This window comes from Haliotis rubra, unplaced genomic scaffold, assembly GCF_003918875.1.
Source record: "Haliotis rubra isolate DU_JTF1 unplaced genomic scaffold, ASM391887v1 Scf8, whole genome shotgun sequence".
Taxonomy (NCBI): domain Eukaryota; kingdom Metazoa; phylum Mollusca; class Gastropoda; order Lepetellida; family Haliotidae; genus Haliotis; species Haliotis rubra.
In genome coordinates this window covers 2,401,068-2,415,551 of record NW_025767523.1, presented here as the reverse complement: position 1 = coordinate 2,415,551, position 14,484 = coordinate 2,401,068, and the positions used below count along the sequence as shown (strand labels likewise).

Below are 14,484 nucleotides of genomic sequence, written 5' to 3'. Positions count from 1 at the left end.
TGACGGACAACGTCACCCCATAAGCCAGACCCAACAACACCATAGGATGCAGTCCTCATATTCCTGTTTACCCCTTCTGACAAATGCACCCAGCAGACAGCACAGCAGAGCACCAATAAGTTCATAAGAAAGAATAAAGAACTCATCACCATTCTTCCAAAAGCACAGAAGGCAGAGTTTCAAGAATAACAATTCGGATTTCAGTTTTTTTCATTAGGTATTTAAAAATATCACCGAATCGGCGCCTATTGACGGCGACCGTCGCCTTCCTGTGAGGTGTGTGTCCGACGTTGACCGGAAATGGTCACCAATGACCCCTGAGACAATGATACACCACAGCATGTCGCTTCAGCCATCAAAGCATCCAGTGGAGCGACTCCAGCGTAATATAGCTCACAACGGAAGTAAATGTCAACACCAGACACGAACATCCTAATATGACATGTCGTCTACAAATGAAATATATCGATTGGTTATCGATTACATCGATTTTGCTGTTTTTACACAAATATTTCTGACAATTTCAATTTGCTAATTGTAATGACCTTTCAATGTCCTTGAAAACAGTTTGTACAAACACTGACAACATGTGGCGCTCATGACACCGAGAGAATAGTGATCCTGAAAATATGACACCACTTTATCTTTGCACAGGGGAAATCTTGTCTGCAATATGAGTGAAAATGTTTTAGTCTGGCAGGAACAGTGAGGTGAAATTGGGTTTAAGGTTGTGCTGGAGAATATTTCGCTCATATGACGATGTGCATGAGTGTGTATGTGTATGTGCGGCTGCTTGTACTAGCCCAGACTTAAACTGGTTTTATAGTGCTAGCCCACTGAGATACCATGCCGCAGTGAAGCATGAATACTAGGGTGGGGTATTGCCAAAATTTTTTGTTTTACGATATATTGCGAGATGTGTTGGCGTATTGCAATATGTATTGCAATATATTGTGAAAGTGTAACACGAGTCAAGGTAATGAAATTACTGGGTTTTTTTCTTTTGAAACGATGCCACTGGCCACTGTCAGGACTCAGATGTGATTGTACAAGAGATCAATTGAAAATGTTTCCAAATTGAAAACTTCGCTCTAAAGTTTGCAACGAGTGACGCAAATGCAATTATATGACCAATAAACATTCTCAAAACTATTAATGTATAATAATATAAAGGAAATACAAATGTTATTAGTAGATTTGACTACATCAAGAAACTTACCGATCGTATCTGGAGAACCGGTTCGCGGAAAGTGTACCGCAATATATGGTATCGTGATGTTCGAATTGCGATATACCGCTTAACCGGTATTATCACCCACCCCTAATGAAGACCCCACTCAGACACATTATACTGACTCCGAGTCGACCAGTCCTTGTTGTACCCGTTAATGCCGAGCGCTAGGCAGGGACCAACAAGTACCATATTTTAACGTCTTTTGGTATTTGCGACCTTCTATGACGCGGTCGGGGATCGAACCCGCGACCTACCGCTCTCCGGGCTAACCACTACACCACGGAGGCGGTCCCTGACAGGAACAGATTTAATTAGAAATGTTTTCTGTTAGTAGTTTTAAGTGACAGTCAACACTACTCTGCAACCTCACGGCAACCTACAAATGATGGTATCAGACAAAGCAGGGACAAGGAACAGAACCGTCTGTATATATCGGGCTCAAAAGAGCCATGACGTCATTGACAAACCAGGGAGTGATGTCATGAGCAACTTCCGATGCTGTCATGATGGTGGTATTGATCTACTTCGACCTCTTAAGGCAGGCAATCGAGTGCTGGAAACCGATTCTTACCCGGTCACCCCGCGCTCACAAACCTAATTTTGCCTGAAAATGCATGGAACCGGCTTTACCACAGCCAGTTGTGGCTCCTGTTTTCCTTGTAAAATTCTACTGAGTGAGTGAGTGAGTGAGTGAGTGAGTGAGTGAGTGAGTGATGACCTACTTGGTTGACATATGTCATCGTGTGAAAATTGCGTAGATCGATGCTAAAGATGTTCAGTATATTGTCTGGCCCAGATTCGATATTTTACAGACCGCGGCCATATACTAGTAGCTGGAATATTGGTGAGTGTGACGTAAAACAGGAAACAAACTTGTACTGTTGGGGCCTCATATAGCTTACAAAGTCGACATCACAAAGTCTTGCTACCACTGATTCTTTAATCTGGGTTAAGTGCTAATCCGTGTCCAGTCACAAGGAACAGAACCGTCTGTATATATCGGGTTAAAAGGAACCATGGCGTTATTCGAATTACCCCAAATCACGAAGCACCTATTTCAGCTTTCTCAATGTTCGGTTGAAGTAACAATAATTCTAAACATCTGGAAATAAGCATCTACTGGAAAATGGTTGACATGTATGATCAAATTAAATGAGAGTTTAAATAGTTATATTCATTACTAATAATTGATATTTTCCTAAATGTCAAACTTAATAGATACAGAGTGTAATCATTACATGTTTTCTTATGCATAAATGTATAGGTTTTCAAACTTTGGTAACAATGTCTTAACATAAACAATGGGTTATTCGAGAATATAGACGATGATTTATGACCGGCAAGGACAAGTAATAACTGACCAGGAGTCGTTGCAGCAAGCGATCCTGGCGCAAAGATGATCGTAATTCCTCTACTTTATCATAGACTTAAGGTCGTCACACCGCTAAGACAACAATCCCGACCCAGGTTCAAGACAACGGTCCTTGTATCAAAATTCCCAAATGAGACGCTTAAATGTATTTTCCAATGAGTGAGTGAGTTTAGTTTTACACCGCAGTCAGCAATATCCCAGCTGTATGGCGGCGGTCTGTAAATAATCGAGTCTGAACCAGACAATCCAGTGATCATCAAGATAAGCATCGATCTACGCAATTGGGATGCGAAAACTGCGAGCCTGACCACCCGATCCCGTTAGTCGTCTCTTACGACAAGTATGGGTTGCTGAAGATCAATTCTAACCGGGATCTTCACGGGTTGTATTTTCGAAACTCTCACAACCTGAATATATATTATTCAACATTTATAATTTAAATGGGGTAAATTCTCCTCAGATAAAAAAATGCTTCATTTTCATGCTTTCAGGAATGCCCGCGTTTCCAATAAGGTTTTCGTGTACATGTACAGAACATTGAATTGACGTTCACAGTAACGAATGTGATTTACTATCATAAACGATATGGTGTATCCACAAATACGCTGCAATAGAAAAAATGGTCATATTTCGTATTGCTTTGAATTTTTGTGTCATATCTTTCATCAGCGTCGTGTCTTTTTGGACCTTTATGCACACATATAAATGCTATGTGATACCACATTGAGACAGCTTTATGTGCGTTAAACGTCGTCTTGAATTGTTCGATAACTTTAATCAATATCAGGCACGTAAAGGCTATCAGTTGTAAATGTCTTATCCTCGATAAATAATTACAGCAACACCTGCTAAATCGATTCCAGAAATGATGATGGAATTAGACAAACAGGAACCACCGATATAACCATTATGTCATCGTGATTTCCATAACAGAGAACACACGAAAATACCAAACCTTGCTATTATCGAATGCAGCTGCTTCCAATCAAACAATCTACATACTATACTACTCTATAAAAGGTTGAGGGCCATCCAGTTTTTTCAATATAATTCCAGGAAATCTGCCATAGCATTACAGATTAGTTATAGTAATATGAAGAATGGTTTGACTGCCGGATCAACTACAGTAATATGAAGAATGGTTTCACTGATCAACTATAGTAATATGAAGAATGGTTTGACTGCCGGATCAACTAAAGTAATATGAAGAATGGTTTCACTGACAATCTACAGTAATATGAAGAATGGTTTCACTGACCAACTACAGTAATATGAAGAATGGTTTCACTCATCAACTACAGTAATATGAAGAATGGTTTCACTGATCAACTACTGTAATATGAAGAATGGTTTCACTGACCAACTACAGTAATATGAAGAATGGTTTCACTGATCAACTACAGTAATATGAAGAATGGTTTCACTGACCAACTACAGTAATATGAAGAATGGTTCCACTGACCAACTACAGTAATATGAAGAATGGTTTCACTGATCAACTACAGTAATATGAAGAATGGTTCCAGTGATCAACTACAGTAATATGAAGAATGGTTTCACAGATCAACTACAGTAATATGAAGAATGGTTTCACTGATCAACTACAGTAATATGAAGAATGGTTCCAGTGATCAACTACAGTAATATGAAGAATGGTTTCACTGATCAACTACAGTAATATGAAGAATGGTTTCACTGATCAACTACAGTAATATGAAGAATGGTTTCACAGTAATATGAAGATCAACTACTGTAATATGAAGAATGGTTTCATGATCAACTACAGTAATATGAAGAATGGTTTCACTGATCAACTACAGTAATATGAAGAATGGTTTCACTGATCAACTACAGTAATATAAAGAATGGTTCCAGTGATCAACTACAGTAATATGAAGAATGGTTTCACTGATCAACTACTGTAATATGAAGAATGGTTCCACTGATCAACTACAGTAATATGAAGAATGGTTTCACTGATCAACTACAGTAATATGAAGAATGGTTCCACTGATCAACTACAGTAATATGAAGATTGGTTTCACTGATCAACTACAGTAATATGAAGAATGGTTTCACTGATCAACTACAGTAATATGAAGAATGGTTTCACTGATCAACTACAGTAATATAAAGAATGTTTTCACTGATCAACAACAGTAATATGAAGATTGGTTTCACTGATCAACTACTGTAATTTGAAGAAAGGTTTCACTCATCAACTACTGTAATATGAAGAAAGGTTTCACTCATCAACTACAGTAATATGAAGAATGGTTCCAGTGACCAACTACAGTAATATGAAGAATGGTTCCAGTGACCAACTAAAGTAATATGAAGAATGGTTTCACTGATCAACTACTGTAATTTAAAGAATGGTTTCACTCATCAACTACAGTAATATGAAGAATGGTTTCACTCATCAACTGCAGTAATATAAAGAATGGTTTCACTGATCAACTACAGTAATATGAAGAATGGTTTCACTCATCAACTACAGTAATATGAAGAATAGTTTCACTCATCAACTACAGTAATATGAAGAATGGTTTCACTCATCAACTACAGTAATATGAAGAATGGTTTCACTGATCAACTACAGTAATATGAAGAATGGTTTCACTGATCAACTACAGTAATATGAAGAATGGTTTCACTCATCAACTACAGTAATATGAAGAATGGTTTCACTCATCAACTACAGTAATATGAAGAGTGGTTACAGTGACCAACTACAGTAATATGAAGAATGGTTTCACTGATCAACTACAGTAATATGAAGAATGGTTCCACTGATCAACTACTGTAATATGAAAGAATGGGTTGACTGATCAACTAGAGATATACGAAAGGATAGAGTAGTCCGATTTTCTTAGTAGAGTATATTAAACAATTAGTACCAACAGAATATCTCACCACTGGAAATAAATAGCACTACTTTTCATATATCCAAATATAAAAAGCCATTCAATAAATGTACTCTCCTTTTGTCTGTGACGAAACGCTCTTTGCTGTTGTTTCAAATATGAAACACTCATACTAAACGACAAGAAACAGAATGTCTTATGACATGTTTCGCTGCTTGACTACTGCTTCATCTGCTTCCAGTGCTTCACTGCATCTCGGACTATGTTTCAGTACTTGCGACTACTCGAGAAACACACATGAATTTCAGCAGGTTCCTTCACGGTCTTATATCAGACATTTCTCAAAAGGAGATCTTTTAAAAAATAAAAAAGAACCAATTGTTTTTTCAGGTTTATTTTCGATTAATAATTTCAAGCAACATAAAATAAGGAATCTAATTAAATTCTGTTTCCAGTTCTCTGTTTGGAATGTGATTTCAATGTAAATGCGTTGATTTTAAATCGCAAAGGAGAGGCAGAGAAATAACAGACACTCAAATCGCAGTCGGATGATTAATTAAATGACTCTCATGTAAAATCGGGGATGTTAATGACAACCCTTTCCCCCTTTTTAACCCTAACCGCGCCTTGATGACAGTAAACAAAAAGTATTTAATCGACACTTCGACCTATTGTATAAACTGAGTGACTTCGAGTGTCTAATTTCCAGGATAAATTGGCTCTGGGAATTCTGGATCGAAAAGGCATTCGTGTGGTGTTCCTGTGATTGCCTTGAGCGTCCAATGGGTCTTTCTAACGGATACTCGAGGCTGGTTGTTATCTGGTGTGGGCGTGGTGTTTCTTGGATTGTTGTTTAACGCCGCACGAACATATTCCAGCTATATGGCGGCGGTCTGTAAAGATCGAGTCTGAACCAGACAACCCAGTGATCAACAGCATGAGCATCGATGTACGCAACTGGGACATGATGACATGTGTCAACCAAATCAGCGAGCCTGGCCACCTTACGACTAGTATGGGTTACTGAAGACCAATTCTACCCGGGTCTTAACGGGTCTAGTTGTTCAAGAAATATATGTCAGCGAGCCTGACCACCCAATCCCGTAAGTCGCCTCTTACAACAGCTCACCTACTTGGTCAGATATGTAGGACTTGAGAAGACAGCAAGCCTTACAGCCTGGTTAAATTTAATTTCTGTTTTTCACTGACTTAACCCGCACTGAAAGACATTCATTCAACAGGTTCATCTTCTCTACTGGCCAACTTCTAGGCATCCCATTTTTACGATGTCTTGACAACATCTATAATGAGGATAAAGTGGTGATCTCACGCTGCACTCGATACATCGGACCATATTTGAATAACTATTATTGTCAGTAGTAGAGATATGTCATAAGTGATTATATGACCTCCATGTTAGTAGCCGTATTGAGCCTCAAACAGTTGAAATTACATCCTGAGATGCTAATTCTGTTACACGTTACACTTAAAATGAATTGGTTTCCGTATAGGAAAATGAAGCAGTGGTGCCTATTTGAATTTTAGGGAAACACGTTTTTTCCCTGAAAATGTTACTTCAGTTTACAGAATCAATTCCCTCGCTTCCAGATTTCGAATTCAGGAATGTGCTGTCCTTTTCTGATATAGTGGAGTCTGTTTCTGGTTCGTCCGAACGTTTCAAAACAATATCACGTACTACTCTCTAGTCAATACTGTGGCCTCCCACTGTTTGTAGGCTCATCAATCAGAAGAAGTTGCTGGGGTCGGTTAATTTCTTTTCAGCGACACACAGTATAGTCTTGTTATTTCTTTGTGCTGTCCCAACAGTCCCTGAAAGGAAGGGCAACAACCTTCTAAATCAATGGAAACATTTGGCCTTCGTCTTTTCTTGTGACCATGACTACGGTGTCTTTGCCACACCGGGTTACACTGTCTCAAACACGGAGGTTGGGAGTTCCTTGATTATATATTTAGTCATTACATCCTTACAGATTTTGTTGTACACGCCGATCGAATCCAGCGATTTTCTCTGGACACCCTGTAAAGATGATTCCATGTAAGGCTATAGGATGGTATATTTGCTCTGGACACCCTGTAAGGAAGATTCCATGTAAAGCTATTAGATGGTATATTTTCTCTGGACACCCTGTAAGGACGATTCCATGTAAGGCCATTAGATGGTATATTTTTTCTGGACACCCTGTAAGGAAAATTCTATGTAAAGCTATAAGATGGTATACTTTCTCTGGACATCCTGTAAGGATGATTCCATGTACGGCTATAAGCTGGTATTTTTCTCTGGACCTCCTGTAAGGATGATTCCATGTAAGGCTATAAGATGGTATATTTTCTCTGGACACCTTGTAAGGATGATTCCATGTAAAGCTATTAGATGGTATATTTTCTCTGGACACCGTGTAAAGATGATTCCATGTAAAGCTATTAGATGGTATATTTTCTCTGGACACCTTGTAAGGATGATTCCATGTAAAGCTATTAGATGGTATATTTTCTCTGGACACCGTGTAAAGATGATTTCATGTAAAGCTATTAGATGGTATATTTTCTCTGGACACCTTGTAAGGATGATTCCATGTAAAGCTATTAGATGGTATATTTTCTCTGGACACCGTGTAAGGATGATTCCATGTAAAGCTATTAGATGGTATATTTTCTCTGGACCTCCTGTAAGGAAGATTCAATGTAAAGCTATTAGATGGTATATTTTCCCTTGACACCCTGTAAGGATGATTCCATGTAAGGTTATAAGATGGTATATTTTCTCTGGACCTCCTGTAAGGAAGATTCAATGTAAAGCTATTAGATGGGATAATTTCTCTGGACCTCCTATAAGGAAGATCCCATGCAAGGCTACAAGGCGGTATATTTTCTCTGGGCACCCTGTAAGGAAGATTCCATGTAAAGCTATAAGATGGTATATTTTCTCTGGACCCCGTGTAAGGAAGATTCCATGTAAGGCTATTAGATGGTATATTTTCTCTGGACGCCCTGTAAGGGTGATTCCAAGTAAGGCTATTATATGGGATATCTTCTCTGGACACCCTGTAAGGATGATTCCATGTAAGGCTATAAGATGGTATATTTTCTCTGGACGCCCTGTAAGGGAGATTCCAAGTAAGGCTATTATATGGGATATTTTCTCTGGACACCCTGTAAGGATGATTCCATGTAAGGATATAAGATGGGATATTTTCTCTGGACCTCCTGTAAGGATGATTCCATGTAAGGCTATTAGATGGATAGTGTAATATCCATGCAAAAGATTGAGTGATTTTGCAGAATTTTGGAACAGAGAAATTGGGGTCGACACAAATGACATTAGTGGCTATAATCCCTGCAGTGACTCTCCAATTGAACAACCGACCATATCAGAGTTTTCCGTGCACGATGACGTGGCAAACTGCGTGCCATCGCATTCCGATGACGTGGATTCTTGCTCATGATTTCGACCACTGTTTTCATTTTTAGACTCATTTATTTCACCCTGAAAGACGTTCTAAAGAACACAAATGCATCACTATCATCAACATTATTCCATTAACCGCCGGACACGCACCAGAAATACAAGTATCCTGCCTCTGGCAAGGGACTTGTTAATAGGCATTTCCTTTTTATAAATATTCATGGCGCTCCACAGTGCTATGTCAACAACTTTCATGTCGACTGCCGCCATATACCTTGTTTAAAGATAACACTGAAACGAATGAACTCGAATATTAGAAGTCTTTGATGTTCGCGATCTCGGTGTTACACACTTCTCATACATGTGTGTATTACTCTCAATGTGAGTGAGTGAGTGAGGTTTTACGCCGCCTTTAGCAATATTCCAGCAATATCACGGCGGGGGGACACCAGAAATGGACTTTGCACATTGTACCCATGTGCGTGACGAGCGAACGCTTTAACCACTAGGCTACCCTACCGCCCTACTCTCTCTGATGTAGTGGTATGTTATGAGGTATTTCAGAGACATGACATACGTCCTCTCTCACAGACAATACGTATCCAGGCTTAATCAAAGTAAATGATAAATGCAAAGTGACTATTAAGGTATCCAACAAATTGTACAACGATGACACCAGTTCATTTAATATCTCATTTATTCCTAAAGCACAGCTGATTGAGATAAATGTGGTTCTTGAAACATAATGCCTGTCTTGTCAATGGATCTTTGACCCATATATTTTGGGAATGTTACTAAGACAACGCAATCATAGAATGTCTGGAAACTGCCTATTTTTAAAAAGCTAATATAAATGCAAATGAGTCGGTCGCAGCATTTTCTACAGGCTCTTTCATAAAAATAGAACGAAGAAAATCAAAGACGCCTGAATGAAATTAAGACCTTTCTCATTGAAAGTGCTCTTGCTAAAATGCTGTTTGATATATGATGTAATTATATCAAAGATCATAATGATTGTCGTTATTAAGTTTTAAGCCATATTAAAATGTAGATTGGAGCGGTTTGTGCAAACTTTAAAGACACTTACGAGGATCATGTTTATAAATCGAACAAAAACGTAGCAGCTTTGCTGACTACAAGGAAATTTTAAACATGGTTTCACTTCAATATACAAATTTATTGATAGACTGTTATGGAAACCTTTCAACAACTTGGGGGTAATATAGACAATGGACCGATGTCATAGTTTGGTCCGGGTCTTGCCCACCCTGTGATCTTGAAACTATAATGTTCCTTCAGCAGTTGTTCGATTGTGTTTGCTTGTTGTTTGTTGTTTAACGCCGAGATCTGTAAATAATCGAGTCTGGACAATCCAGTGATCAACAGCATGAGCATCGATCTACGCAATTTGAATACGATGACATGCGTCAGCCAAGTCAGCGAACCTGACCACCTTACGATAAGCATGGATTGCTGAAGAATTCTAACCCGGATCGTAACGTGCCTAGTTGGTCAAGAAATATTGATAGGTATACGGCCATTTCTGATGGATCAAAGTCAAACTTCATTTTTATGCAGTAAAAACAGATACAGATAATACATACATCTTTATCATCCAAAACTGTGTTCCACAGGAGATATCGCTTTGACAGTAGATTTTGTACAATGCCCTGACAATGCTATGACGTCATGAACTTGATGACGTCACAATGGCAGTACTGTGTTCAGAGATGTAAATTTTTCATTGAAAACTAATGAAGGGTGATTTTGGATGATAAATAGAATCTCACCCTCGTGTCTTCTGATATCAAATATATCAACACTCGTTGATAAAAGTTAAAATATCCTCGGCAAGCCTCGGATATTTGTAACTTTATCAACTCGTGTTGATATAATTGATATCAGAAGACACTTGGGTGAGATTCTCTATGTACGGCGACGTAAACAAATCTGAAAAGCAGAATACCAAGGAGGCTCAATAACTCCGATATTACATTAAACAATGCCCATTTGTTGAACAGAAAGATATAAGTTAGACTTGTGTCAGCAACATTACGATGACATACCACTACGGCATGGCGCATTGCAACCAAGTTAGGATTCGAAAGCGGTAGTATGCAGGAGCAGCTGGTGTTTTACCATTTCGACTAGAACACTGATGACACATATCCGTGCAATGTCATGCACGAGATCAACTAAAATATCCAGAAAATTCGTCTGATAGTAAAAAGAAGATGACTTCGGAATTTACTTTAGTGATATGTACACCCTGAATACTTACACACAATAAGGGAACAGATCAGGGCCATTTATTTGTTTTCTTTCTTGTTCGTTCAAGATATAAAGTTGAAAATTCAGGATGCTATGTGAATAAATTTATGATGGAAAATCCAAGGTAATATATATGCATTATATATTTAACATTCCTAAATATAGTCCAGAACTGTCAATATTGTACCTTGAAAGTCAACACAATATATTGAATTCGACAGAGTATATTAGTATCTTGACAATCTATATTGTACCTTAAAATTCAATAATAAACCATATTAAAATTCAATAATATACCATATTGAAATTTCAACACGCTGTTAGTATCGAGAATGTTTTTGCTAAAAATACCCCTAATGGACTTCCATAGGAATAAGCCAATCAACACTATTTAATGTTTTTGACATATATCGTGCACTTCCACATGTCATTTGTAAATATTGACAGATGACGAGTGTTGATGCACCCAATGACTACGATACAATCGAGACCACAGGATACGATTGTACTAATACATAACCGGGCCACATCAAATACGCAAAACGACACAACACAGGAAGTAATTGAAAGGATTGTCAGTTAGCTATTGACAGGAAACCGTAACGAACATGTCATTAGCTGATCGATTTCGGCTTGTGTATTTCAATACGTATACGTCCCCAAGTGAACAATAACAAATTTGTTACTACAGTAAATACACGATATGTTTTAAACATGACTCATTAGTCATTAGTAATCTCCAGTAAGTACAGCAAACTTCACCAGGCCTATGTGTATACATCACTGAATTTATATCCTCGAAAATACTGTTAGTAAACTGCGGATGTGTCGAAGTGGGATATAAAGAAGTGTGGCTTTATCGAGGATAGTCCCGTCCGTGGTGTAAGAGCAAATAATGTAAACATGTTAATTCTATTGGCGAATTTCAGATACAGTATACAAAGTGTTTAGTGGCGCTAGAGAGGCCGTCACGTCAGAAACCATCTGTACAGTTCATGAAAATATCGGAAACCGATAGCCATCCACGTTGACACTTCAACTCTGACAGGTTGACAGGTTCCCGTTGCAATTGCTTTTTTCAAGAAAATATAATTTTAGAATATGGCCTCGAACTAGAAGTTTTGGAAAGTGACACATCCGCAGTTGACAATTAATAATAGTACAAAATACAATTGTTTAAGAAAAACAAATTTGGAGTAAGGCCTTGCACCAACCTACAAAACTAGGAGTTCGACACATCCGAAGTCGACTACTAATAACAATTTTAAACAATTGTGTATTTGGTATAGGACATAAAACTAACTCTGAAACCCAGGAGTTGGGCCATGAATAATAGTAATCTGCTATAAATACAATTCAAGAATAAGTAATTGGAATCAGACAGGGAACTCATCTAGACGCCTGGGAGTTTGTAACACCCGAAAAAACATATGAGACGCAGTCCTACCTCTAGTTCCGACATAGGTTTCATCCACGATACCAGGGAACGGGTTTCCTGTGAGGACTGGGATGTGGGGCTCTGTATACTTCATCCGCTTGTTGATGGTGATGTTGTAAAGGTTCGACAACTCTGACAGTTTTTCGGCAATTGTTTGATCCTGGTGTGTCGATCCGACGACGAGCGTGTAGCGACGCCAGTTGAAGTGAAGCAGGAGGGAGATTATGGATTTCGTCACCTGAGTCGCTGGAGGAAATGTCCTGGCGAATGTCGGATAAAGTGACTTCTCGGATACCTCGTAATCGGAGCATTTCTGGAAAAGATAAATACAAATATCAGTTGATGAATATTTTGGGTCTGTCGCCGCTTTCATTTGTATTCCTGCACTATAAAGTCGATAGAGGTTAGAATTAGGCTATGGGGTCTATCCCCCGGAAAAGAAAACAAATCAATAAATAGAAACAGCCATTTCAGGGATTTTAAATCAATAAACGATATCGTTATTTTCTATTACAAAGTTTCTGAAAACAGATTACTCTGTGCAAATTACATTCACTCTTAATATCGGAAAGGCTTAAGACAGACAGAAGTAGCTACAGAAATGTCGATTCACTGAAAACTAGACGACGTTTATCGAATATCTGTGATGATCCGTATAGATTATACAAATATTTCTGTGAAATATGGTTTCAAACTTCACTGGACTCTTTTGAAATTTTCTTTTGTTTTAAGATATGACTCTAAGAAATATGAAGTATTGACATTTCCAGTTCGACATCATGGTTCTCCTTGTACAAAACGACCCAATCCTTACGTACTTAGATGTTCATACATAAAAAAGCCTCGCACAGATGTGGAACTTGTTTAGAGATACGCCTGGCCTTCGCGCTACGTTCGCGCTAGACGTTAATACGCTCTCCAAAATGTTCGCGTTTGAAACTAGGCGATTCCGCTGAGACTGTAGCGCACAGGCCTATTCTTTGAAACATCGTCTACCACCAATACACAACACTTTACTCTTTAAGAGGCAGACGCATTTGTGATATCCAGCGTGGTAAACATAGTTCATACAATGACAAATGGATAAGAATCAATTTGATATCTTTAACGCAGTCTTAAAGATCAGTTCACTTATGTCAAGGCGAGCCGGCATGCTGTGAGAGAGAATATGTCACCCTCTCCAATACCTATTTCCTGTCGAGGTCTAGACGTTGTAATTGAACCATTTTCTCAGTGTAATTAGGGTAATGATGTACCGATAGACCGATCTATCATACTATTAATGATAAAGTATTGGTGGAAAGACTTGATTCTACCAAAACACAGTGGATGATAACTAGTGAAATTCTACCCTGATCAGTTGACGTCAGCATCTAAGGGGCACGATTCACATCTGTTGATCCTTGAGATTTTTGGACATATGTGCCCCTGAATTGTTTAAACCTTTGTTGATGTTCTGCGGTCTGAGAACTGACCATCATAATTGTTCCGTTGGGGTGTAACTTGGTACCTCTGTAGTCCTAAACGTTCCTGTTACCACATCAATCTGAATGATGTCTTTTCGTCTTGAGAATGAAAAGAATAATTCGGTTTTGTTAATGCAATTAAATATAGATCAGACGAATATTCTTTTTGTTTTATTCAACCAAGTCATCAACGTTTCTATCTTACAGTTTTCATCAGATTGAAGTCGGACAAGAGCCGTCAGGTTTTACACGTCTAGAGCTTTTTAATTTTGTAAATGAAGTTTTCAAGTAATTGTATTTGCTTGTTGGTGACATGAAAGAGTCGGTTGCATAGAACAATGTCACTTTGAGCAGAGGCGAAAGAGATCAAAGCCTTATAAAGTCGTGCGTGATGGCGTTGCATCATTGGCGA

The 14,484-nt window shown here is 38.4% G+C and overlaps 1 protein-coding gene across 3 annotated transcripts in view; it reads right to left on the bottom strand.

The window, feature by feature from the left end:
- LOC124261388 (receptor-type guanylate cyclase Gyc76C-like) overlaps positions 1-14,484 on the bottom strand; it is a 175,287-nt gene that overhangs the window by 91,440 nt on the left and 69,363 nt on the right. For all 3 annotated transcript variants that reach the window (XM_046695701.1, XM_046695700.1, XM_046695699.1), the window contains one exon: positions 12,616-12,919. In XM_046695701.1, coding sequence (XP_046551657.1) covers positions 12,616-12,919 — 304 coding nt within the window. The remainder of the gene's footprint in view (positions 1-12,615; positions 12,920-14,484) is intronic.